Source organism: Drosophila ananassae, chromosome XL (genome assembly GCF_017639315.1).
Source record: "Drosophila ananassae strain 14024-0371.13 chromosome XL, ASM1763931v2, whole genome shotgun sequence".
Classification (NCBI taxonomy): Eukaryota; Metazoa; Arthropoda; class Insecta; order Diptera; family Drosophilidae; genus Drosophila; species Drosophila ananassae.
The window spans coordinates 12515862-12542584 of record NC_057931.1 but is presented as its reverse complement, the minus strand read 5'-3'; the positions used below and the strand labels follow the sequence as shown (position 1 = coordinate 12542584).

Genomic DNA, 26723 nt, shown 5'->3' with positions numbered 1-26723 from the left:
ACGGAAAATGAAAATGAAAGAAACTCTGTTAGAAAATAGCCATAAAATCCAAAAAGGACTAATGTTGTAATCATTTCGTTGCGTGTCCTTTGCGTATTATTTAAATGGTTCGATTGGTTCCACTAGATACGTACGAACATATATATATATATATACTGAGAACACATACTATGTAAAGTCAGCAGCGAAAAAAACAAAAAACGAGCATTATAAATTAAAGAGAATTTGAAAAGAAAAATTAGACAAGGATTTATTATTTATAAATAAAAAATAGGGGGTATTTAATAAATATTTCATAAATAAAAAACATTTGACACACATGGCGTATACTTATTATGTTCTTCATATCACGCAAATAGACACGATTACGTATACGCCCCATCACCCCCAGAAAAAATATAAAAACTACCCTCGAATTTCCGTACAATTTCTTTATTTACGAATATAATGCCGTTGGTTTTCGCGGAGGGCTGGTGGAACAAGGACCGGTTCAGGATCAAGGATACAACGGGCAGCTACAAACACATTATCGATCTATAATATATAAATCTATATATATACGTATAAATATATATATATAGCCAATTACAAAGTACACATGCATTACTGCGCCATAACAAACAAAAACAAATTCCAAATCAGGAGAACTACACAAAAAAAGTTCACATTATCATCTCTATAGTACTGTGTGTGTGTGTGTGTGTGTGTGGTTTTTATATATATACTTTATATATATAATATATAATATGCGATATAAATATATATGTATATAAAAAAAAATACATCGAGTGCCGAGTAGAGGACTACCAAACGCTGCACTTCTCCGCCGGATTCATGGTGCTCCCCAGCGGACAGCTGTAGGCTCGGGCAAAGTCCCGGGAATTCGAGAGCGGCCCCAAGACCCGGACAAAGCCCGGCGAGTGGACCGAGGACCGGATCTTGGTCAGAGCATCCTCCGGTCGCATAGATCCGCACCAGATTTGGGCGTAGTTCAAGAAGAACAGCTGATCGTGGGTCATATTCAAGCCGGGTAGGAGTTGTTCTCGTCCATGTAGGGTTTCCCATTTTTTATAGGCCTGGATAGGAGATATTTTTTTAATTAGTCTTTAGATTATATAGAAAACTTATTATTTAAAGTAATTGGAATGAAAAAGATAGTACTTTTTTAAATCTTAGCCTTAGTTTTTCGCATAAAAATACCTATTAGATCGAACTGTATGTCGGTTTAAAATTAAAGCAGTCTTTTCAACTGCTTTTTTATGTCGTTTCGAGCTGAATGTAGGTTTTAGTAGAGTTTCTCAACAAAAAGCCTGGAAAACTAACCCCCACCCACCCTAAAAGCCTTATTAATAGCACAACTTCCAGATAGATCTTTAAAAATACCAATTGGGTCGAACTCTATGTCGTTTTAAAATTCAAGCAGCCTTCAGAACTGCTTTGTTTATGTCCTTCTACACAGTATGTAGCTCTTTAACAAGTTTCACATCAAAAAGCCTTGAAAACCCATTCCCACTTACCCTAAAAGCCTGCTTTAGACCACCATTATCCGCTATATTCTCGCCCTGCGTCATCCGGCCGTCCATGTACATGTCCACCTCGTTGATCTTGTAGCGGGAATACTGATCGATGACGCACTGCGTCCGCTCCCGGAACGCCTCGATGGTGGCGTTGTTCCACCACTGCATCATGTTGCCCTCCTTGTCGAACTGCCGTCCCTTGTCGTCGAAGCCGTGGGTGATCTCGTGGCCAATAACCACGCCAATGCCCCCATAATTCAGGGACTTGGGGAAGTGCTGGCTATAAAATAGCGGTTGCAAAATGCCAGCGGGAAATACTAAAAAGGATTATAGGATTACTTTAATTGGAGACAGGATATGAGAGGTGAGTCTCTAACCTATATCGTTCTTGTTGGGATTATAAAATGCATTCACCACCGCCGGTTCGGTGGTCCACTTCTCCTTGTCGACCGGCTGGCGCAGGAGGTGGAGGACCTTCTCGGACTCCCATTGAAGGATGCTCAGGACATTGTCTATGAAGTTATCCGAAACAATAGTCAGCTGGAGAGGATTAAGGGAAAATATATAAGAATACTATTTAGAAGCCGGTATCCTTCTACTCACATTCACATACTCCTGCTCCAGTTCGGTGGCATTCGTCAGGAGCTCTGGATATCCGATCCTTTCGTTCATCGAGTCCGCCTTCTCCTTGGCCACCGCCCGCGTCTCGTCGTCCATCCAGTGATTCTCCGTGAGGAGCTCGTTGAACGCCGCCCGGATCGTGTGAATCATCTCGAGGGCCACCTCCTTGCTCTCCTGGTTGAAGTTGTCCCGGATGAAGAGAGCGCCCACGGCCACGCCCAGCTTCTTGTTCGTCCACTCGACGCACTGCGACCACCGCGTCCTCTCCGACTGAATGCCCATGAGGATCTTGCGGAACTCCACCCGCTCCCGCTGGTACTCGTCGATCATGTGCGCCATCAAGGACATCACCAGCCGCCAGAGCATGTAGTTGTGCACCACCCGGCGCTCGGTTCGGGCCAAGATCTTCCCCATTTCCGTGAGGTACTTCAGGCCATAGGTGACCAGCGGCTCATCAGCTTGAAGGGGGATGCCCGCCCCCAGGGCCGTTTGAAGGTACTCCGCCCACTGCACCTCCGGCACGAGGTCCTGCAGCTCCGGCAGGGTCAGCTTCCGGTAGACGGTGCTAGTGTCGTGCCTGTCCGCCTCCGCCAGGGAGACGTTCACCAGCTGCGTCTCGAAGAGCACCACCTCCTCCAGCTCGGCGGCGGCAGTGGCCGGATCAGCACCCAGGAGGAGCGACACCTGGGTCATGTAGCGGTGGTAGGCCTTCCGGTCGCCGGCACTGCTCTCCTTCAGGTAGTAGTCCCGCGAGGGCAGGGCGTACTGTAGCTGGTCCATCTGGAGGATGTTCACCGAGCTGTTCTTGTCGTCGGCCCCCACATACAGCTCGATCATCACCGGCTCGCTGTAGTTGAGCCTCAGCAGGCCCATCAGGCGCTCCACGGAGAGATCCTGTGGCGGCCGCCAATCCCGCTCGATCACCGGCCAGCCACCGAGGGACTTCAGGACCTGCTTTAGCCGCCCGGAGCCAATCTTACGGATCTGAGCTGCATAAATATATCAGAGAAGGACATTTTAATAATCTTCATACGTTTAATCATACGTTAAAACTATTTTTAAAGGAAAGTTTTATGTCGTCCTAAAAGCATGTTTTTAGGGCTATTCAGCTTAGGCTTTTTATTTAATTATACTTCTTAGATACACAAAGATGTCTTCTTAAATTATTCTTTAAATATTTATTAAATCATTAAAAAGTCATTAAAAAGCCTCAAATGTATTTCAAGTTTAGGTTCAAAGCAGTTTAAGATCTGCTTTCTTTATGTCGATCTTTCAACATCGTTCTTTTAGGTAAAAAGCAGTCCTTTGTGAACTGATTTTTTAATACCGTTCTAAAAATTTTATTTCATTTATTAATTATCTAATTAATGATTAGATTATTAGAGGCTTTTATTTATTTAATAATACTTTGTAGACCGACATAAAAATTAATAAAAAAGTTTGAAAATGTCTTTTTGAAAGCAGTTTTCTTTTAGAACTGCTTTCTTTCTGTCATTCTAAACAGTGATTAGATCTTAATATTGTAAACTTACGAATGTCCATGCAGCTTTTGAAGAAGGTCTTGGCCTTGATGGTGGCCTGGTTGTCGCGCTCATCGATCGGCTCCTCCAAGACGCCTCGCAGGATGACCTGCTGCTGGTCGGAGAGGACCTGGAAAGTACCCCGAAAAATAAAAATAAAACCGAAATCGTATTTAATTCAGAACTAACCTCAAAAGTACTAATGGAGCTGCGGTCCTCGGGTATGGGATGGACTTTGTTCCACGTTCCGCAGGCGTATTGGAAAAAGTCCTCGCAAGGATCGGCCGTGAGGTCCATGGCCGACAGGAGGGAGGCGGCTGTGGGCGGGATTAGATGAAAATTGCAATTCATTTAGTTGCGGTTCCACAGGCGTATTATTAGCCTGTAAATCAAGCGGAGGACAACCTGGGAATGCTGTCACCTGGCTGGGCAATTAAGTGGTCACCCCGTTTGCGGCCATAATTTATGGCCCTTTGATCACAAATCCAAAGCCATTTTTACTTGGTCGGCTGTAAACTTGGTCCACAAATCATTGGCCACAAACTTTTATGATAAGAGATAAGGGAAGACTTCCCCTTACCGCTCCAGATGCACTTGCTCAGGTGCTGGCGGGTTTGCGGAGAAAGTTTCTCCTCCTCGGACAAAAGTTATGAGGAAAAGTCTAAGTCAGAGACCGAGACCGAGTCTAGGCCTGCATTGCAAATCCATAAATCACAGAGTCTGCTCATTAAAGAAAATAGGGGGGGACCCTGGCTCCTGGACCTGGAAAATTCATTATTCAGTTTTCTTGGAAGGCCATTAATTTATGCAAAGCATCTCTCTAATAGCTTTTCTTCATTAAAAGTCCAGGGAGTAGAATTCCAGGAACTCGAAAAATACAAAAACAGCTTAAAGAGATTACTTGAGGTTCTGGTACTCCCTCCTCCTAGTAGTTGGAGGCTAACTGAAAATTAAAATTCTTCCAATCAATCAACTTCGATTGGGGATCTAGGCTAGCAATTATATGGCAATTCCGATTCCATTTTCATCAGAAAATATTAATCAAATATTCATGCCAAATCACCCCCGAAAAGTGTGCTAAGCAAAGTGGAACTCGAAGCGAAGGCGAGTGATTGCATCATTTTGGTAATTGCCTTCCTGGCTTCCCTTTCATATGGTATGTATGTCTGTTATCCTTGTATTCCTTGCACCTGGACAGGTATAGATACTGGTGGCATGCCACTACTGTGCCAAGTCCGTCAATCACCAGAGCAATTTCCTTTTCCATCGAGAAGTTTTCTTGGAGGTGTTGCTGTCTGTTTCGCATTCGCGGTTGACATGTTGGTGCATTTGGAGCGGACATGCCGGGGAGTTCGACGAACGACGAAACCGAATAGGATAGCAGATGTCCTGTTCCCTCCATACATATGTACTTCACCCATAACTCCCTTAACCCGTGACCACAAAAATGTGTCTGTTTTGCGAGCACTTAACCCATCTTAATAGCTAATAAATAATTTACAGCGCAAATAAAACCACACACATTAGATGGGTTGTATAAGGTCTGCTGCTCTCCGTCTAGTTTAGCCTCGATAGAGGAATTACAGAGTACAGTTCTTAGGTACAGTAGAGCCTGACTAAGGCTAAAAAGCTATGCTCAAAAAATTACCTAAATGATTTTATTCAAAGCTGTTGAAATATAACAAAGAAATTTACTGAAAAGTCAACTACTATTTGAGTTTCGAATTTTTAAAAAATACTTTAGTTTTAATAGCTTATATTAATTCATTAATAAGGCTTCAATAACAAACAATTTAGAATATATTAGCTTCACAGACGTTTAATTTATTAAATTGTTTACAATTTTAGCTCGTTATTAATTATTTTCTTAATTTTTAGTTACAAATACTAGTGTATCTTTTCAAGATGATTTTCTTTAAAAAGAAAGATTTCTTATAACAGTGTCTTACTTCTATCATTTTTATTCTAATAAATAGATAGTCTTTATAAATTAAAAATATCAATAATAAACCCACTGACTTTCTTTTCACTGAATTTAAATTTAATTGTAAATATAATATATATCTTTCTCCCAAAAGTACTTTAAACGACGTATCACAGTACCCATTATGTCTATTAGTGAGCAAATTTTCTTTGGTCTTTTTTTCATGCCCCATGCTGCCCCCATGTTGCCCCCAAAAGTGGCAAGCAGAAACCAGAGCCAAGAACCCTGGTCGAAAATTAAAGGTAAAGACTTGGTAAATGGATCTCAGCTTACCTGTTCTCACGCACTCCTGGGTCATGCAAATGCTGCCCTCCGGTGACCCCTCCTGGCCGGGCCTCTGGCCCCCCTGGCTCCACCAGGAATTGCTTCTGTCGCCGCCATTGTCTGCAATTAGAGTTGGCAGATTTTCCAATTTTGTTAGAAAGGCACACAGGGCGTATGAGCAATATAGAGGCACTCAAGCAAATTGAATTTGAATTTTTCATTTAAACAAAAAAAATAAAACAAAAAAAATGGAAAGAAAAGAAAAAGTAAAGAAGCTCTGCTATCGATCCCACTGACCAGGACACATGTTGCACTTGTTGTCCTTTCGGAGATGGCAGCTTTAGTTATTAATTAAAGCGATTCAACCACCACCAGCACCACCACCCACCCAGAAGCCCAGAAAGCCAACCATTTTCACCCAGTAACTGGCCAGGCTAATAACATTTGCCACGGCGTTAATAGGTTTAAGTGGACCACGAGTAGCAAGTGGCAAGTGGCCGGGTATCCGAGTGGCATGTGGCATGTGCCCCTCAGTCGAGTTGAACGTCCAGCTAGCAGCTCCCCTCAAGCGGACATGGCAATTATATTATTTAGTGGGTTAAAGGAGTGGGAATTTCATTATGTTATGGAATTAAAAGGAAACCACCGGGCATCGGGACCAAAAGGCCAAGTAATGGCACGTTTCGGAGAAATCAATCAATACCAATATTCTGGCAGAGATAACAAAAAATTCTATAAAAACAAATAATAGATAGAGAATTATATTTTCAAATTAAAGGCACTTCATTATGTCTGGTAATTGTAATAAAATGTATGAATAAAAGAGCTTCTAATCAGTTTCTTGAAGAAATGAATAAAAAAATTTTTACGAAATAAATTTAAAAAAAATATAAAACATACTTAACACTTTTTCATTTATCTTTAAAAATATATATTTTGTTAAAGTAAAAAGTTAAGACTTTTAAATTGAAAGTTTTTTAAAATTCATAAAAATAAATCAGTTGTGAAAGATGATTTAATTTGTATTAATTATTAAATTATTAGAAAAGTGTAAAACCTAATAAGAATTTTGGAAAATCTAACAAAATGTGTCTATTTTGTCTTAAAAATATTTTAAAACTCAAAACAGATCTTATTCTTTGAATATTTTGCTTCGAAAATCAAGTAGGTGACGAAAAAATTCTTTTCAAAAATCTAAATAAAATATAAGAATAAATACTAATTAAATTAAAGCCAAACTTAAAGATGAACCTAAACGAGAGGACAAAAATCGATGGACCAATCTGGGGGGCTGGCTGAGAAAAAAAGTGAAAGTGGTGGAGAAAGTGGGTGGAGAAATTTCATAGTCAAGGCCAGGCCTACCGCAAGTTCTTCCCATTTTCCCAATGATGATGATGCTGTTGGGTATTTATGGCGATGTCAGCAATGAGATATTTTTAAATTGTTGTAAAAAAATATACACACATATATGTAGGATATATATATATAAACAGCGTTGAAAATAGGCTTCGATGGTCCTTTTGGGAGAGAAACATCCCTTTTTTTACGGGCATCGATGAATGAATTGGTTTTTTTGGTTGGTATTTTAGCGCAAAACATTAAAAACACGTTTTATAACGGAGATGTGTGTGAATATTCAATTAGGCCAACTGACAGGATGTAAGGAGGCCCCAGGACGAAGATGAAGGAGGACGCGATCGATTGAAACGGCCCGCCGTTAAAAAATTCATAGACATTCCCAGGCAATGCCGATTGATTGCTTTTTTTCTGTTCTGCACTTTGGTTTTGTTTATTTTTTTTAAGGAACACCAAAAAAATAAACTGAAAATGAAAATGAAAATGAAAATGAAAATGAAAACGAAATCAAGGGGGGTGGACACGCACATGAAGATGTAAATTATGCCCCGGCAGACATCCTTGCTCCTGAATATTTCAGTTGCTTTGAATCGCATTATTCCATGTACCCGCCATTTTCCCACCAAAGTACAAAAAAAAGGGATCCTTGTGGCGGGGGGTCTAGGGTCTGCCACACCACATATCCAGGACTCCATATTCCGGACTCTCCCATGCCCAAGGATCAAAAATCGTCAGCAGCCGGAGAAGGACAGTGACCTGAAGACGCTTCCAAAAAAAGGGTGAGTTTTTGAGGAATAGTTTTAAGGGCTTAGTTAGGAGTTAAATAAATATGTTATTTAATATTTAAATAAGATTGGAATTTGCTTAAAAAAATATATAAAATATAAGTAATAAATAAAAAATAATTATTATACCCGGTACTTGTAGTTAAGACTATTTTTTAGGTAATAACAGTATTAACAGAATTAACAAAAAACATTATTAATATTAGAAATAGTTAGTTAGAATAGTTATAAAATATTTCCAATATGATTTAAATTAATGATTTTAATATATATTTTTTTCATGCATTTTAAGCTTTGAAACCCCATGATTTTTGAACCACTGTGCCTGATAAGTGACGGACCACAAAAAGGCTGTCAGGAAGCGACTGCCCGGCATTGTTTTTTCCTTTCCCTTCCCTTTTTTTGGCGTGTTGTGCTGGCAAGCTGTTCCTGCTCGTTGTTTGACATATTCTGTAATTGAATTTCAAACAAGGTGGCATTCAAACTGGGTGCTGGGTGGCATTTAGCCTCCCTGGCACCTAGCCGGGGGGGAGGAATGGCGGAGATTACAACACCGGCATCCTCCTGCCATCGGAAGCCTGTTGCACGATTTGGTTCGCCTCGACCGGACCTCCACCTCCTCCACCATCTCTACCTCCTCCGTTGAGGAAATTGAGTTTTTGCTCCATTTGTTTTTCGGGATGCTGGGATGCTGGGATGCCGAAGAGGCGCTAAATTCACTTAGCAAGCCATGAAGCTGGAAGCCAGCGGAGCGGATCAGGACACAGGATGGGCCTGTTGATTGGCCAGGACCAGAATCCAGATGCCAGTCAACATGGCTGGTTAGGAAATGCTTTCAAATTATGCAAAAAGTTTTTTGTTTCAATTTAAATTGAGTTTAAAAGGACACATGCATGTCCTGTCCGTGTGTCCTTTTAATTCCAAGGATATTGTACAAAATATAACATAGACTTGGAATAGTTCTTCTTTACTTTCTTTTCTGTCCTAACCTTTTTATTTACTTTCCTTACAGCTTCTATAATCTTCGACACTCACCTGGCTCCAAGGATCTATGATACATCTGGCAACGCTGGTGTACACTGGCAAAATAAATGGCCAGCGCCCCAATGGCCGCTCCCAGCACCGTAAAGGCAATCGCCAGGACGAGCAATCGCCGACGCTGCTGCGACTCCTTGAGCAGCCAATCGCTGCTGCTGCGCTGCTGAGCCGCTGAGCCAGGATTCAAGGATGTGCCAGGATTACGCTGCAGAGCACTGCCAACGCCGACGCCGCCACTGCCATCCGGTGCGAGAAACACCACAGTAGGGAGCTTATTTTGTTGCTGTTGCAGTTGAGGTTGCTGTTGCTGCTGTCCCAGGAGCGGGGACACCACCGTCGCATTGAGGTCCTCCAGCGGAGCATTGGCCTGCAGGTAGCCATTGTTGAGGGGCTTCTCCCGCGCCCCTTCAGGAGATGCCGCTCCACCTCCGCCTCCACTGCCGGTGCCAGTGCCGGGGGCGACATCATGTTGCTGTTGTGACATGTTGCTGTTGCACGATAAGCTTATGGCGCCTTATCGTTCCGCACTTTTGGCTAATTTATGGCCCGACCGAGCCGCCTTTAATTTCGAGCGCTTGACGGCCAAGCGGACAGTAGTTGACGGACAGCGGACAAGCGGACAACTGGACTAACGGACACTGGACTAACGGACAAGGGACAACGGACAACGGACGGCGGGCAGCGGATCACAGCGGATCGCGGACTGCAGCCCCGTTGGCAGTTAAAGCAACAACGGCAGCGACGCTGGCTGCGACTGCGACTGCGATTCCGACTGCGACTGCGACTGCGACATCAGCGTCGATGGCACTGGAAAATCCAAAACAAATAGCCAGATACAGATACAGAAATATATAGATACAGATATCTGAGAATGATATACGATTGGTATTAATATGACATCGAGAACATGAGCATGATGGACAGGGAAGAGTCATGGACTATTTCTAAAATATTACCAAGAGATCTACCTCTTAAAAATAATAATAATAAAATAAAATATATTTTTTTCAATAATTTTTAATAATAATTAGAGACCTTATACTACTAATTTTTATTTCTGCTCTTATACTCAATAGTTTTCTTCACTGTATTTATTTTTTTTATAATTTTTATAAAAACAGAAATGATAACCAACTAATACTGGACCTAACCAGATTCAACCCACTACCAGAAGCCAATGCAGTCGCCTTTGGGAGGCTCTACTGTGTCTGCCGGCTGTCTATCAGAAGACGAGGCTTCTGCGATTTTTGACAGATAATGCCAAGTCTCTTCTGATATCATCTCTCCGCCGACTTGGTTCTTGGCCAGTTTTTAGTTGCCACTCGGGAGAGTGCGTGTTTGTTTTTTTTTTAAAGATTTTTCTGCTTTTTAAATTTCTACTGATTTTGCTGGTTTTTTGTGCTTTTTTGCTGCTTTTTCTGCCTTTTCTGTTGCTGCCGATCAGCGATCAGGGCCAACGTGTTTCCACGCTCAGCAGGGGATGCAAAGCTTCGACAGTGGTACACACAAAAAAATATCTATACATTTTCAAAAAATTAATTAGAGCTTACTTTTTTAGAAAATCAAGAAGTCTGGCTTTTAACTGATTTTTGATGATTTTCTCTTAAAACTAAGTACAACTTCTGACAGTAAGAAAATTGTTATAGATTTTTAAAGAAAGATTTTAGTACAAAGACTAAAGCAGTATTTTTACTTGGTATTTTTTTAGGTTAAAAAACAATTTTATTCATATTTTTATTAAAATCTTGTAATCTATTTATTCTCGTTTCTAAGTAATCTATTTTACTGAATAACTTTTCCAAATAAATCACCAGAGAATTTAATTGTTAAAGCTTAGACATAATATTTGAAGTATTTTTTCAAAAACTCTTTTTCGAAAACAACAATTTGAGTAATATGATGGAAAACATTAAAGACATGAACTATTTCTTATTATATTTCTTATTATTATTATTCAAAAACCTGAAACCTTTAGATTTTTAACTCCACAAGTATAATTTTTTAATGTTACACCATTTTCTTAAATATCACCACTTTTCAGCCCAATTTTTGAAAAGGCTGTCTGCTATTAACTCAAAAAAAAAGGCGGCCTGTATTATTGAACTTTTTTGTTTGTTGACATTTCACCAAAAACTTAATCCACTGTGATTTAAAGATCGTATTAATGCGCGGCAAATTTTGCAAAACTCGAAACTAGTTAAGCCCCCAGCTGCGAAGTCGACTGAGGCAGTGGCAGAGGAGTGGCGGAGACGGAGACGGAGACGTAGGCAGAAGCAGAAGCAGAGGCAGAGCAACAGGGGGCTATGGCGGCGTTGTGGGCGGTCTTGCCGGCTTCAAAATGATATTATCTTTTGGGAACGATACTAATCCAAATCCAAATCGATGCCAGAGCCAGTGCTCTCCGATCTCGTGACACTCATGAATATTTTGGCATCGATCGCCGGCGAAATGTTATTAAAATTAAAAACTCATCAACACAGGGCCACGTGAAATGCGAAACGCCAAAGCAACAAACCAACAAAAATACTATATGGATATATATTTTATTCAAATACATATAGTCTATATATACAGACTATCCGGGGGAAAGGGGCCTCAGAAACCCGAACTGCGCGCCACAAAACTAAATAAATTAATTCCGTCGTTAATTTCGCTTTTTATTCAATAGCCGCCTGCTTTTCAAAGCAAACTAGCAAAAAAAAATGTTTAAAAAAAAGCTTAATTATTATTAAACACTTTTGAGAAATATTTATATTTTTGGGGTAACTTTTGGGTGCATTACTTTTGGTTTCTGTTGCCGGTTTTAAAGGTTTTTCTGTTTTTTGGTTCTTAACTTTCACTTAACTTAATTTTTTTAGACTTTCTGGGAGTTCTGTTTTTTTTTTTTTTTTGAATCAATTGTTTGGTTGCTTAATGTTTTTAGATTATTATAATAATTTTTCTTGATTTGTTTTTCTTGCAAGCGTCCGCGCGGGGCGACTTCTCGTGGCGAACTGAGCGTTCTGAGCGCGTGTCCTTAGCTTTTAAGCGGCACGTTTGCCCGTCGCTGTCAGCGCCTCAGCCGGCGTCGCTGCCCCCGTCGACGCCGGCAACAGCAGCCCAGTACTGCCACTGCCACTGCCAGTGCCAGTGCCACTGCCAATGGCCGTAACACCCAGGAGGTGTATATTAAATTAATGCTAACTTGGTTACAGGGCTCCAAATAAGCAAGTTACTAAAATTATATGCAACATTGGCGCTGGGGAGTCTAGTTGTCTTTTCCGATTTATTTTTCTTAATACATTTTCATGCCAGGGAGTTCAAAAGTGGAACTATATATTAATTAAATTTCATTTAAAATTATTGATTTTTTTTCAATTCATAAAAAGAAAAAAAGGAAATGAAAATATTATTATTTTTAAAAATGTTGTTTCTTTGGACTTTGTTTAATTTTATTACCAAGTAATTTTATTACTGAGTATCTTATAATATTATATTTAATTTTCATGCTTGGAGTTCAAATTTGTTGATTATTTTTCAATTCATATAAAAAGCAAACTTTAAGGAAATGAAAATAGTATTTTTATTAAAGTGTTACAACTATCTTACAACTTTTTTTAACATATTGAAATTGTATTATTAAAAAGTAATAATATTTAGTATTTTCTAGCTCAATGTTATGCTGGGAGTTGGAAAGTGGAAATATATATGCATTAATTAGAACTGTTTAAAAATAAGTTAATAAGTTTTTCAATTAATAAAATAACCAACTTTGAGGCTATATCCTGGATTTTTTTTGTAATTGGAGGTTTTAAATGGTATTTTAATTGGAATATTGTACTATCTCGAAACAAGTTTTCAACAAATACTAATTTAGTATATTATATTTAGTATTAATGTTTTCTTTAAAAAGTCAACTTTTTAATAAACTTAGAATTATGCATTTCTGGAGATGAACTAAACAATAGATTAGTTTTTACTTCATAATTATTAGATAATTACTATAGTTTTTGAATAAAATGTTAGATTACAATATACCAAATACCATATACCAAAAACAAAATGGCTACCAAATACTAAAAGTCATCCATTTTTGTTTATAAACTGGCACTAAAGTAAACTTGAACTAAAGCATTAAATGCAACTTTTAAATAACTATTAAATAAAAAAAAGCCATAAATCTTAAAAAATGTAAACAATATGCAATAAATATAAATGTTTGTGGCATAATATTTAATATATTTTTATTATTTCTAAAAGCTTAAGAACTAATTATAATAATTATTGAAGAAATGGAATCAAAAGCTACCCCTTTTTCAGTTGTTAATTGTTAATTTATAGGATATCAACTAGCCCATTGATAGAAGAACTCTAAAAAGTGCAGACCCCTATCTATATGGGGACTATATTGGCATATAGCTAGTCATTCAATCGCAGAACACCCACACCCCCACACAAAAAACATGAAAACAAAAACAAAAGGAAAGCTAAACAAACCAAAACAAAACACAGACACTGCCACCAAAGGTGGCGCACAGCAGCGTCGGGCTATTGGTTGTTGGCTGTTGGGTGTTTACCTGTGACAGGTGTTGCCGTTCTCCTGTTACCTTTGCCATCCTCCCAGCCATCGATATCGATGGCGGAGACCATTCGGCACGTTCCACACACAAAGAGCGCTAATCGCAGCTCCGTTCTGCGGTTTACCTTGCCCCCCCCCTAGGCCATGGTATGCTAGCCAGCATGACGCTCTACCCCATGCCCCATACCCCATACCCTATCCTACAGATACAGATACAGATATCTACGAAACCCTTTTGGTCATTGGCAGTGGCATTATCAGTGCGTGATCATCGTGTCATTGTCACTGTACAAGAAATAAATATAAAAAAATAAATATAAATATATAAGTATGTTTATAAGAAAGAACAAAAAATTAATTACCAGCCTGTCCGATAAGTGGGAAGATTAGGGGAAGAGCTTCCTTTTGGCCTAATCCCCCCACCCTCCTCCACCATCTAGATGTCTTGTTATTAATTTTCTGACACTTGTTTTTCAAGGGGGTTAGACGGAGGTATGGTGGTCGGTGGTCAGTAATCGCTGAAATTACGTCTTCAGTGGCCGATTTGGCCGGAATGATGGAAGACCTGTCTCCTGAAGGCATAAGATCGTTGTGGGTTCGAGCCCCTCTGTTACGGACAACCACTTCCTTTCGAAAAAAAAAAAGAAAAACCTGAAAACTTGACAAGCCGCACCCCCCATAATAATTTGATCGATTTTCGCTGGCTGGCTAATATCCTTCCAGAGCTGATACAAAAATAGATTGAAAGTTCCCAAACACGCGCTTTAAGCTTCTAAAACGGAAGCCCAACAGGTGGCGTGGGTACACTGCGCCAAAATACACAGCAACTTAATAATTAAATAATTAATAATCCAAAAAAAAATTACTACCTCTGAAATAAATTAAAATTATTATTCGTTTTTCAAGAACATAGTTAAAAATGATTTATTGGCAAATAAAAGTAATTGGATAACTAGTTGTTTTTTACGTTTTTTTAATTTTTATTATCAAGAAAATAGTTTGTTACTATCATGTTGTACTGCGGGGTTATTAAAATGGCTAGATAAGATCAAGAACAAAGCCAATGAAGACAAATTGAGGACTTTATGAGGCCCATAATTATGCAATGAGGCTAAGGGTAAAAAAGAGTAATATTTATTAATAATAATATACAAATATAAATTTTTAATATTTATTTCAAGTGTAATAACCATTGCGTGTTTTGTAACCACAAATCAAAGTCTTCTTTTTTTCAACCCAACCCCCAAAATATATATTACACTAACCCTTACACCTCTACACACCCCCTATACATAAAAAAAAACTAAAAATACAAAAAGGACATCGACACCGAACTTCCTTTTTTTTTGTACCTGAAATTTTAGTTTTGGCGCTAAACCTTTTGTGGCACGTGCGTTGCTTTTCCTCTTCCTCTTCTTTGGGGTTGCCACTGTTTATGTTGTTGCAGTTGTTGTTGTTGTTGTTGTTGGTGGCGACATGGGCAGGACGACACTGCTCGGACGCCATATGGCAGCCAAACAATGCTATTAACTCCGAATTTATAACCGTATTACTCCCTAAATCAAACAGAATCGATTCCTTATAGAAGGTACGAATTTTTTGAATTGCGCGTTAAGGGTTTTCTTTCTTTTTTGATTTTTATACATATATTTATTTAATTCCCACTATCAAAATCAAAATAAAAATCACAAATCAAAATATCAATATTCTTTAGAACGATTATTGGGATTATTCGGGAGGATTATTCTTTCGATGCTTCCTCGTTGAGCGCGCGTTTGAAAATAGCAGCAATAACACTTGTGCTTTGTTCTTCCACAAATACTTTTCAACAAAATAACAAATACGATTTGCCAATGGAATTTCACATTTAACTAGACTTTTTTTCAAGTGTTTCCCTGGAGTTGGAGCATTCAGTTCGCTGCGAACTTGGCCTGTTGAGTAAGGTTAGGTTGCAGTTGCGCCTGAGAGAGAGGGGACTATGCGACCTCTCGCTCTATAAGACATGTTGCGTATAGGGCCAGATGCGTGCAAGTGAGAGGCCTTATTCCTTGCAACTCCCCAAAACAAAGCAACATGTTCGGAATTATTGAGCTTTTGTAATGCGATATTATTTAATATTTATTTCTTTAACAAAAAACATATAATATGAGTAAGATACATTTTAAAATGTCCGTCATGAAATTTAACAATCCCTTAAGCGCTTAAATTAGGGGAACGGCTACGGGGGTTCTTATTTGGCTATGATTTTAAAAACCCACATCAAATTTGAATTGGCGGGTACACACTTCTTGTATGCAGTTCACTCCGTCTATCGATTGTGTTAAATAAATATTACCCTTGAAAAATAAATGTTAATATTTTAAATGCTTTGTAAGATATAAAAGAACAAGTATTATAAATATTTTATCTAAAAAATAAAAAACAATTTCAAACAGCAAAAACTTACAAAAAACAAAGGCTAAAATATTAAATCAAGAAAAGTTGTTTGAAATCTCTTATTATCTGTTATTAAATACCAAATTCTAAAACAAAAAGACCTCATCTAGCCCTTTTTTTTAAAAAAAAAAAGCTTATTTTATGAATATATTCACTCGATCTAGTCGCCTATCGATATTACTGTCGAAGGTTTCACAGCTCTATGGTCGGAATTGTTATTGTTTTCTCCGCTTTTAACCTTAACGTGTTTTGAGTTAATTTCCTCCGATTTCGAGCCGCGTGCCAGTTTCACCTTTCCATGTTTTGATTCCGTTTAAATTCTCAATAGCCAGTTCTCTGACAAGTTTTTCCGCCGCCAATCGGGAAAATGCTGAAGCCGCTCTACTATTTGTTTTGGTTTTCCCTTCCGTCTTTGGCGCTCCCCGGGCTCTTCTTCTTTCTGCTCGCTGGAGGGGCTGCCGGTGGTGATGTGGGCGTGGCAGCGGGCCAGGAGGCGGTAGAATGTAGTCGTTTGGAGCGAGCCGATATCGAGGGAAGACTCTCTACGAAGACACCGTACCGAGCGATCGCCAATTTCAATGAAACTTCGCCACAATATGCCGGTAGGTATTGGAGTTTTAATTTTTTTTTTTTTGCCTAATCATGTACAGTACGCACCCGCTAAGAGAAACAACGTGGCAGAGCACTCTACCAAAGGTATTTAGTATAGACTTCATGTCGAAATAACACTGTACTTCTGGGAAAATTACTTAAAATTATAGTTAATCGCAATTAACTTAATATATTTCATGATTTTTTTTCTTAATTGTAAAATATTTGTGTTCCCTGCAGTACAGTGTATGTGAATTTTGTAAATAAGATAGATTAGATGTGCAAAGATAGAAATATAAATAGACATTACTAGAACACCTCTAGACAATTGCTCTGAATGCTATTTCTTATCTCGAAAAAATGCGACTTTTTCTATTTTTGTGATTTACTTTTCTAGATGTTTGCATGTAGATTTGTGAATATTTTTTAAATATTTAACCAGTTTACAAATTTTATTATTTTCTAGGTTTTTTTTTTGTTCTTCTTCTTTGCCCATGACATAAATTATTCGCAAAATTCCTTAAAATAAAGTCAAAATAAAGAGTCTTAGTCGGTGCCTACAGTACTACTTCGTTCGGGGGGTTGCTGATCCAGTTGACTATCCTTTTCCACACATTTCTCCTCACAAGGATGCCGTCCAACGCGAATCTGGTCGATCATCCGCCACGGCACCCGCAATCCCAGCGAGAAGGTAATCCTCCTGGCCCAGAGCCGCCTCGCCGAGATCAAGGAGGACATCCTGAACCAATCTAATCCGAATCTCTGTGCCGGGGAACTGAAGAAACTGCGCAAGTGGAGCTGGAATTTCCTGAACGCCGCCGAGGACGAGAAGTTGCTGGTGGCCGAGGGCGAGGACGAGCTGACCGAACTGGCGGAGCGCATGCAGAACCGTTTCCCATCCCTCTTGCCGGACATCTACGACCCTGGCTGGTACTTCTTCAAGTATACGGCCACCCAGAGGACCCTGAAGAGCGCCCACAGCTTCGCCACAGGGCTTTTTGGACGCCATCGGATCCATGCTGTGCGGTATCCTCCTCCCATGCATCAGGATCCCATTCTAAGGGTATGTACCGTTCCTATTTCTAGCCTGTATACCTGTTTGCGAGTCCAGGTAAACCCGAGAAGGTAGGTACAAGCATGGATATTGAAAGATTCAAGGTAATTAGGGTATCTTCAAGGTAACGATATGATTTTGGGTGGAATTGCTGTGTGGGTTACCTGAAAGGCAATTATTTAGGTAATGGTCAAAGGATTCGCCGACAGATACAGGAAATGCAGTAAGTTGGGTTCAAAATAAATACATTCGATCAAAACAGCAAAACAAAAATCAAAAGGCTTTTATTAAATTCAAATTATTGGACTATCGAAGACTAAATCCATTCGATTATTCATCGCACGCGCTTCATATATCGCCTATCGATTGAGCGAAAAACGTGACTAATCGATATATCGATAGGCATGTCGCATCGATGTTTTCTCCACCGCTAATAGAAAGTGTGACTAGAAGAACGAAATAAGAAGAAGAAACGAAGAACGAAAAGCCGTAAATGCGTATTTCCTTTCCCGTCGCTGACTATTTTTTGAACATTCGCCGTGGGCACGGAAGCCATCGCTTACTGCGATTCGTTTTGATTTTTTGTTTTGCCAGCCGTTTTCGCCTGGCGCCGCGTGTTTTGCACGCCACCTCCACCTCCTCGTCCGTCTCCGCCACCGCCACCGCCTGCGCCATCCGCCTGCCGCCAGTGCGTTTTCTTCTTTATTCGGGGCGAGAGTTTTTCAGCCGCAGACACAAAATGGGCCAAGATCCGTAGGAGTAGCAGCCTGAAACGTGAGCGAGGCGAAAGGAGAGAGATAGCGAGAGTGCGAACAAGGAGAGAAACAGAGAGAAGAGAGGACAACGGACAGAGGCAAAGTGTGAAAAGTGTTTGGGGTTATGTGCTAGTCCCCGCGGGGGAGTCATCGTCACCGTCTGCCCGTCTGCCGTCTACCGTCTGCTCCCGCCTACCGCCTACCGTCTGCTGAATCGCAATCGGAATCGGAGACGTAATCGCGTGGAATGTGAGCCAGCCACCCCCACCTGCCCCAGCCGCCTGTATCGCCCCCCCCGCCCGTTCCATCGAATCCATCCGAAACGGCAATAATACTTTTTCACAGACACTCGCTCGTGCCTCGCCAGTGGCAGTACCAGTACCAGTGCAGTCCAGTCCAGCTGGTACTCTCAGATTCCGATTCAGATTCCGGGAAATCCAGCCAATAAACATGCTCGAATCCCATTATAGCGCCATGCTCAACGCTGCCGCCTCGGTTGCAGCGGCTGCGGCCAGTGCTGCTGCTGCTGCCGCCGCCTCAGCCTCCGCATCCGCATCCGCCTCCGCCGACGACAATAGCAACAACAGCAACAATAGCAACACCACCAGCAACACCAACAGCCAGAGCCAGAGCAGCAACACCAACAGCAACAACAGCAGCAGCAACGGCAGTGCCGTGGACATAGCCGGAGCTGAAGCGGCCACCGGAACCGAGGGAGACGACGACAGCCAGGATGGTGCCAACTGGAGCCGCAAGAAGATGATCAAATGGCCATTGCCGATGACGCTGTCCTTCTTCCCAGCCACGGATCTGAGCGGAAGATTCGTGTTCGGGGAGCGGATCCGGGATGAGAAGTGCCCTCTCTCCTTCCTGGCCAAGCGCCACTCGGAGGCGATCGTGGCGATGGTGTACGAGCGCCAGACCTGGCGCATCCGGGAGCGCATGAAGACGGCCAGTGTGGCGCTGGTCCTCTGCCTGAACATCGGCGTGGATCCGCCGGACGTCGTCAAGATACAGCCGTGCTCCCGCCTTGAGTGCTGGATCGATCCCAGTTCGGTGTCGCCGCCAAAGGCCATGGAGCTGATTGGGAGCAGCCTGCAGATGCAGTACGAACGGTGGCAGCCGCGGGCGCGCTACAAGAAGTGCCACGATCCCACCGTGGAGGACGTGAAAAAGCTGTGCACGTCGCTGCGCCGCAACGCCAAGGGCGAGCGCATCCTGTTCCACTACAACGGCCACGGCGTGCCCAAGCCGACGGCCAACGGGGAGATCTGGGTCTTCAACAAGACCTTCACCCAGTACATACCGCTTAGCATCTTCGAGCTGATCACCTGGATGTCGGCGCCGTCTATCTACGTCTACGACTGCTCCAATGCCGGGATCATTATCAACTCCTTCCAGCCCTATGCCGAGCAGCACGAGCTCGAGCTGGAGAAGCAACGGGCCACCCTCCAGAAGAGGGGCGGCGTACCGCAGCTGGCAGGCACTGGTGGTGCTCCGGGTACGGCCGGTGGACAGAACCAACAGATGCAGCAACAGGTCAGCTACAAGAACTGCATCCATCTGGCCGCCTGTGCCGCCAACGAGATCCTGCCGATGAACGCCCAGCTGCCGGCCGATCTCTTCACCAGCTGCCTGACCACGCCCATCAACATAGCCCTCAAGTGGTACGCCATGCAGGAGAAGCTGGGCATGGTGCCGCCCATCCAGAGCGAGCTGATCGACAAGATACCAGGTAAGATCCAGTCGTAATCCTCTAGAGAAACGATGATGATAGTTTGGCAATTCCAGGCAAGGTCAACGATCGCCGGACCATGATGGGCGAGCTCAACTGGATCTTCACGGCCATCACGGACACGATAGCCTGGAACACGCTGCCGCGTGAGCTGTTCCAGCGCCTGTTCCGCCAGGACCTGCTAGTAGCCAGTCTGTTCCGGAACTTCCTGCTGGCGGAGCGCATTCTGCGCAGCCACGACTGTACGCCCGTATCCTTGCCCGCTCTCCCGCCCTGTTTCCGCCATCCGATGTGGAAGGCGTGGGACCTGGTGGTCGACCTGGCGCTGCAGCAGCTGCCCGACATCCTCGAGCACAATGCCCCCTACCGGCAGCTGCCGTTCTTCGAGCACCAGCTGACCGCGTTCCAGGTGTGGCTGGACAGCGAGTCCGAGTCCCGGACACCGCCCGAACAGCTACCGATCGTCCTGCAGGTCCTCCTCTCCCAGGTGCACCGGCTGCGGGCCCTGGAGCTCCTGGCCCGGTTCCTAGATCTGGGCCCGTGGGCCGTCAATCTCGCCCTGGGCGTGGGCATCTTCCCGTATGTGCTGAAGCTGCTGCAGAGCTCCACCCGCGAACTGCGACCCGTGCTGGTGTTCATCTGGGCCAAGATCCTGGCCGTGGATCCCTCCTGCCAGGTGGACCTGGTCAAGGAGTACAAGTACTTCCTGTCCGTCCTGCAGGACACCACCGTCTCAAAGGAGCACCGCACCCTCTCCGCCTTCGTGCTGGCCTCCATCGTGCACAACTTCCTGCTCGGCCAGACGAGCGCCCTGCAGGGTCCCCTGCTCTCCATCTGTCTGGAGCAGCTGAACGACGGCAGCTGGCTGCTCCGCCAGTGGCTGGCCATCTGCCTGGGCATGCTGTGGCAGAACTTCGAGAAGGCGCGCTGGTCCGGTGCCCGCGACCTGGCCCACGAGAAGCTATACGTCCTGCTAAGGGACTCCATTCCGGAGGTCAGGGCCGCTGCCGTCTTCGCCCTGGGCACCTTCATCAGCTCCGTGACGGATCGCAGCGAGGAGCAGGCGAACAACATCGATCGCATCATCGCCGTCACCCTGCTGGAGACCGTGGGCGAGGACATGTCGCCACTGGTACGCATGGAGCTGGCGGCCGCCCTCCAGTGGATGGTGCTGCTCTTCGAGTCCCAGTTCGTGGCCATCTACCAGGTGGAGCATGTGCGGGATCACGCCTCCGCCTCCTCGTTCGTGATGTGTGGCGACAGCCGGGATCTCATCTCCTCCACGCACAGTCTGGAGCGGCACGTGAGCATGCGCCGCGGCGCCAGTTCCAGTTCCATATCGAACATGGGTGGCGGTACCTCCACCTCGAGCGGCGGGGGATCGGCCAGTGGCGCCGGGGGCGGCAGCCTGTCCGGCAGCACGTCGGGCCGTTCGAAGAGCGGCTCGGGCGGCAGCTCGGGAGCCGGAGCAGCTGCCGGCGGCACCAACACCATACCATATCAAATGATCTTCACCAAGCTGTGGCAGGGCATCTGCAATCTCGCCCAGGACCCGTTCCCGCGGGTGGCGGCCATCGCCCACGAGATCGTGGAGCATGTCCGGGACACCGCCCTGTGCCCCATCATGGCCGCCAAGGAGGCCACCATGGCCACGGCCACGGAGAAGTGCAACAGCCTGAGCGTCAGCCTGCCGCCGAGTCCCAACACCAGGGTGAACTACCTGAGCGGCGCGGCCGGCGGAGGGGGAGCTGGAGGCGGGGCCGGCGAATCCCCGCCCGTGGGAGCCACCGCCTCGGGCGCCAGCCACTGGGCCCAGAAGCTGCGACTGTCCGGGAGCGGAGCCGGTGTGGCCGCCGGTGATCCGCACGCCATACTGCAGCGGAAGCTGCGCACCAGCTCCATCAACGACGAGACTGACAGCGCCCCGGCGGCGTATCCGGGACGGCCGGGGTGGGGCGGGTCGCTGGGACTGCCGAGCGGGCCGCGGGAGAGCACCCACTCGGCGCGGAGCAGCGGCAGCGAGAGCAACCAGTACCTGGAGCCGCCCCAGAGCCTGACGCCCATCGTCCAGACGGAGTTCATACCGTGGGCCATCTCCTACTTCACCCGGCCGGGGAAGCATCGCTACAGCAGCGCCGAGGGAGCAGCGGAGGAGGGATTCCAGCGGTTCCCCGTCGACCGGAACTCGGCGGAACTGAGGAAGCGGAGCTCGCGGTACATGCGGAACGACTTTGTGCGGCGGCAGGCGCGACGCCATCAGCGGGAGCAGAGCGATCGGTCCGGTTATGAGATGTGCGTGTGGAACCGGAAGACCCAGTTCACGCCCTCCATCGTCAAGCTGCTGCCGTACGAGCCCCAGATCGCGGTGGCCTACCGGGAGAAGGTGCTGGCCTACGACTTCCAGTGGAACTCGGTGCGAACGTACGGCTCGGAGGCGATGGCCGGCACGCCGCACGGCTCCTCCTCGGTCTTCTCGCGGGTCAGCAGCGTGGAGTTCATCAACGCCCAGGACGAGGCGCTCAAGCTGGTGGCCCACGACGATGGAGTGGTGCGCGTCTGGCAGTCCTCGCCCGGCGCCCACTCCTCCTCGTCCTCCTCCACCTCCTCGTCGGCGTCGTCCTCCTCCTCGACGGCCGACGATCCGCCGGCCAAGGCGCGCTTGGTCACCGCCTGGACTGCCCTCAGTCCGGTCCACCAGCAGCAGAACAGCTACCGGCAGCGCATCATCGGCTCCGGCGGCGGCAGCATCGGCAAGGGCATGGATGCCAGCAGCCTCAGTTCTATGTCCAGCGGCATCGTGACCGCCTGGCAGCAGGCGCAGCAGCACCTGGTGGTGGGCGGCGGCGGCTGTCGGTATCTGCGGCTGTGGGACGTGGAGCGGGAGCTGCGGCTGAGCGACATCCCGCTGGGCCGGAGCGAGGCGGGTGCCGCCCGCGTCCTGGCGCCCTACCTGCCCAACATGCGATGCGACGTGATCCTGGCCGGCTGTGACGACGGCTCTGTGCGGCTGTTCGACAAGCGGTGTGCCCCGCAGGAGTCCCGGATCTGTGTCTATCGGAGGCACGACGCCCCCATCCTGCACGCCAGCCTGCGGGCCAACGAGACGGTGCTGGTGTCCGGATGCACCGACGGCCGGATCAATGTGGTCGATGTGCGGGCCACCTCGTTCCCCTACGGCATCGAGGAGCGTGTCATACACAAGTGGAATGCCGGCAGCGATGTGACGGCGATCGCCAGCCACCAGATCGCGGACACGGTGGCGTGCGGGAATGCCTTTAAGATCAGCATCCATTCGCTGGACGGCCGGCTGCAGAAGACGCTGCGCACCAACGAGGGCTTCATCGGGCCCAAGACCGGCCATCCCACCTGCCTCTCGTTCCATCCGTACAAGGTGCAGCTGGCGGTGGGCTTCGTGGACAACACAGTGGCCATTTACAGCCCCACGGGAGCAGGTAACACTCTATCCGCATCCGGTTGACTTTTTCACTTTTCTGACTTTTTGACTTTTGGGGTTTGGGAGTTTTACTTTTCCGATATCCGATATTCGATTTCCAATTATTTTGACAATCACCTGCCAGGGATAGCCACTCCCCAGGGATCTGCTAGCCCTGGAGACTCTTGACACATCCGCTCATCCCAACTCGACCTTGTCTTTCGCTTCTTTTCAGTTCTATAAGCGCTGCGGAAGATGGAAAACTGACGTCGATAAGAATCCCGATACCTTGGTCAACGCACGCAGGTTCCTCGCGGAACCGCAGATGCAGTCAGCAGTGGAGCATGTGCGGAGCAGCACCCGGCTACCGGAACTCCGGCCGGAGGATGTCCAGCTCATGTATACGGTGTGCGCCTTCGAGACGGCATGGCGCCGGCCGCGCCACGGTGATCGATGGCCCACCCACTCGGTGTGGTGCAACTTCTTTGATGTGCCCGCCCTGAATGCCATGGAGTTCTTCGAGGACCTGGAGTACTATTGGAACGATGGATACGGCTATGAACTAACCCATCGCATTGCCTGTCCGGCAATAGCGGATATGTTTGCAGCCATAAGGTAGGGATTGGTTTCATTCCTCCTTTTTTTCTTGGAAATAATTCATGATCTTGATCTTGGCAGTTCCTCGGATGATACTGAGGAGCAAGGACCGCTCCGGTCCAATGCCACATTCTACTTCACGCACTCGGGAACGCTGCTGAAGCTGCTGGCCCACCTCGGACTGGCCCGGGATGAGGAGCCGCTGACGCACAGGCATTTTGCCAGCGAGAGGCTCTGGCGCACCAGCCAGATAGACGCCTTCGCGACCAATCTGGCCTTCCTGCGCTACGAGTGGGTGGACTAACTCTTCGATTCTTTCAGAGATTCAATTAATAACACTGTACTCTTTCACAGTTGCGATGAGGATGAGCCGCATGTCCTGGTATTGCACCAGGAGAGAGTGGTACGCCTGCCCGGCTGTCCACTGGACAAGGACCTCTGTCCGCTGGCCACGCTGCGTCGCATCTACGCCGACAGCGTGGAGCGCTGCGACTTCGAGGAGCTGTGCCAGCTAAAGGACTAAGCTCCAGGACCCAAGCCGTCTGCTCTGCTGTGCTCCCCTGCCGCTGCAAGACCGACCTCGAGAAATGGGATTCGTCGGAATGATGTTATTGGATACTGAACTGAACTGAACTGATATGGAGCTGATACGGAGATGTACGGATGCTATAAGTGGGGCCTATTGGGACGATCTAGCCTAGGGTTAGTTAAGTAAGCAAGTGACCAGGACAGGACAGGACAGAACAGAGCGGGAGGGCCGAATGGGCCGAGTCTGTCCAAGTCTGTGTGTTTTGTATGCCTTATTAATCAATGTGGACCATCCAATCCGAGGGCCAGGGGGCAGGTCGCGAAGTCGTTATGAGACGAATAAAGAGAGTCGATGTGGAGAGATGGAGGAGGAAGTGGTAGCCCGTGTCATGCTTTATTACTATACCTTACGTTATATATTTTAACTCCCAAATACCTCGTCCTTTTTTACGTTTTTCTTTTTATTTTGCTGTTGTACTGCACCCTGATCCCTGATAGAGATCCAAGTCCCAACATAGTGTACATATATAAATAACGATTTCTAAGATTACCTATAGAACCTATATACACTTACACGATTATAAAGATATATATATCTCTATATATGCATATACGCCTCTACTCAGACCTCCACTCCTTCCCCGCACCAGTAACTGAACCAGCAGATGCCACAAACCACAAACCAGAGGATAAGAAGGGAACGTTCGTTGTGCTAACTTGTGTTATATACCTATAGACCGATTACCAACTACACTATATATATATATAGCCTACACGCTTAAGAGGAGGCGCGGAAGTGGACAAATGTTGGGTGTTCCTACTGAAACAGAGCTCTCAAGATCTATAAATTTAAAAAAAAAATTAGAAAAAAAAACACATACAGAACCCGAGAAAGAGACGGACGTGTCTTGGGTGACAGAGAAGGCTAGAGTCGGCTAGAGAGTGAGACAGTATGAGAGATAGAAGGAGAAACCCATACACTTTGTACATAATATCTTAAAAATGTAATCACTTTTTTCTTATCTTATATATATATATTTTTTTTTATATGTTTGTCCCAACAATTTAAGAAGAACAACAACAACAACAGCAGTAACCGTAACAACAAATACAATTAACGAAATTCTAGTTTAAAGCTTAATGCGCTTGAACTTTTCATTTTGTTTAAGCTAAAAATAAAATATGAAAAATCGAAGAAAATCAATGCATCACTGGCCTGGCTGGGACTGACTTTTGTTTGGTGCTCTGGCTATTTTTACTTATTTGTAATTGGGTTTTGGCTCTCTGGATACTTGATTGAAAGAGGTGTAGACACCCCTTTGTATGCCCTTTTCAGAGGAGGTCTAGGGATAAAGGTCTAAGACCTTTTTCCTGGAGAGTCCTTGTCCTCCAGAAAGTCTTGTTTTTAAACTACAATTATGGGTCTTAGTTTTAAAAATATTTACTACAAAGTTTTTAAACTTTAATTTATGCATTTTAGTTTTAAAAATATTTGCTAGAAAGTTACTGGTTTTTTTTTTAAATTTTACTAATGTATGGTACTTTTTATAGTATAGTACTTTAACGGAGATTCATCGATAGAACAGATATAGATCATATAGATCACATTAAATATTAAATATTATTAAATTTTTTTGTCACTTTTTCTTGCTAATCTATAATTATTACAAATCCGAAACAAAAAACCCTATATCTAAACTAATTTAAGACAGTAAGTATTAAATTAGTACTATAAAATCTTAAATTTTCACTACTACTTTGCTTAATTTTTGGAAATATATATCCCATAAAAATGAATCAAATAAAATAGCATATAAAATATATAAAATTCGATAAAAATGGAACGATATTTTTGTGTAAATATGTATCCCAAAAATCCGATGATAAATTTATCCATTTTATAAGAAATCGTTTCAATTAAGAAGATTCTCTTTAAGTTCAAGAAAGAATA

The 26723-nt window shown here is 44.7% G+C and overlaps 3 protein-coding genes across 4 annotated transcripts; 2 read left to right on the top strand and 1 right to left on the bottom strand.

Moving 5' to 3' along the window:
- Positions 1 to 416: 416 nt before the first annotated feature.
- LOC6503080 (neprilysin-1) lies at positions 417 to 15433 on the bottom strand. 2 transcript variants are annotated; one of them, XM_001963353.4, is made up of 9 exons: positions 14996 to 15433; positions 9083 to 9892; positions 5916 to 6026; positions 3848 to 3975; positions 3671 to 3788; positions 2121 to 3127; positions 1895 to 2057; positions 1518 to 1834; positions 417 to 1076 (listed from the first exon to the last, which is right to left on the bottom strand). In XM_001963353.4, the coding sequence occupies exons 2-9, from the start codon at positions 9567 to 9569 to the stop codon at positions 804 to 806; spliced, it is 2604 nt and encodes an 867-aa protein (XP_001963389.1). In that variant the 5' UTR covers positions 9570 to 9892; positions 14996 to 15433; the 3' UTR covers positions 417 to 803. The 2 variants fall into 2 exon arrangements, with proteins under 2 accessions (XP_001963389.1, XP_032308978.1); XM_032453087.2 differs by lacking the exon at positions 14996 to 15433 and adding an exon at positions 11868 to 12093.
- An 829-nt stretch (positions 15434 to 16262) lies between these two features.
- On the top strand, positions 16263 to 25967 carry LOC6503024 (multiple inositol polyphosphate phosphatase 1). The gene is made up of 5 exons (XM_014905799.3): positions 16263 to 16681; positions 17300 to 17733; positions 23883 to 24262; positions 24326 to 24535; positions 24599 to 25967. Exons 1-5 carry the CDS (start codon positions 16447 to 16449, stop codon positions 24765 to 24767), a joined length of 1428 nt encoding a protein of 475 aa, XP_014761285.1. The 5' UTR covers positions 16263 to 16446; the 3' UTR covers positions 24768 to 25967.
- LOC26513892 (regulatory-associated protein of mTOR) lies at positions 18925 to 24024 on the top strand. The gene is made up of 3 exons (XM_014905867.3): positions 18925 to 20214; positions 20271 to 23666; positions 23883 to 24024. The coding sequence occupies exons 1-3, from the start codon at positions 18930 to 18932 to the stop codon at positions 23888 to 23890; spliced, it is 4689 nt and encodes a 1562-aa protein (XP_014761353.3). The 5' UTR covers positions 18925 to 18929; the 3' UTR covers positions 23891 to 24024.
- Positions 25968 to 26723: the final 756 nt, after the last annotated feature.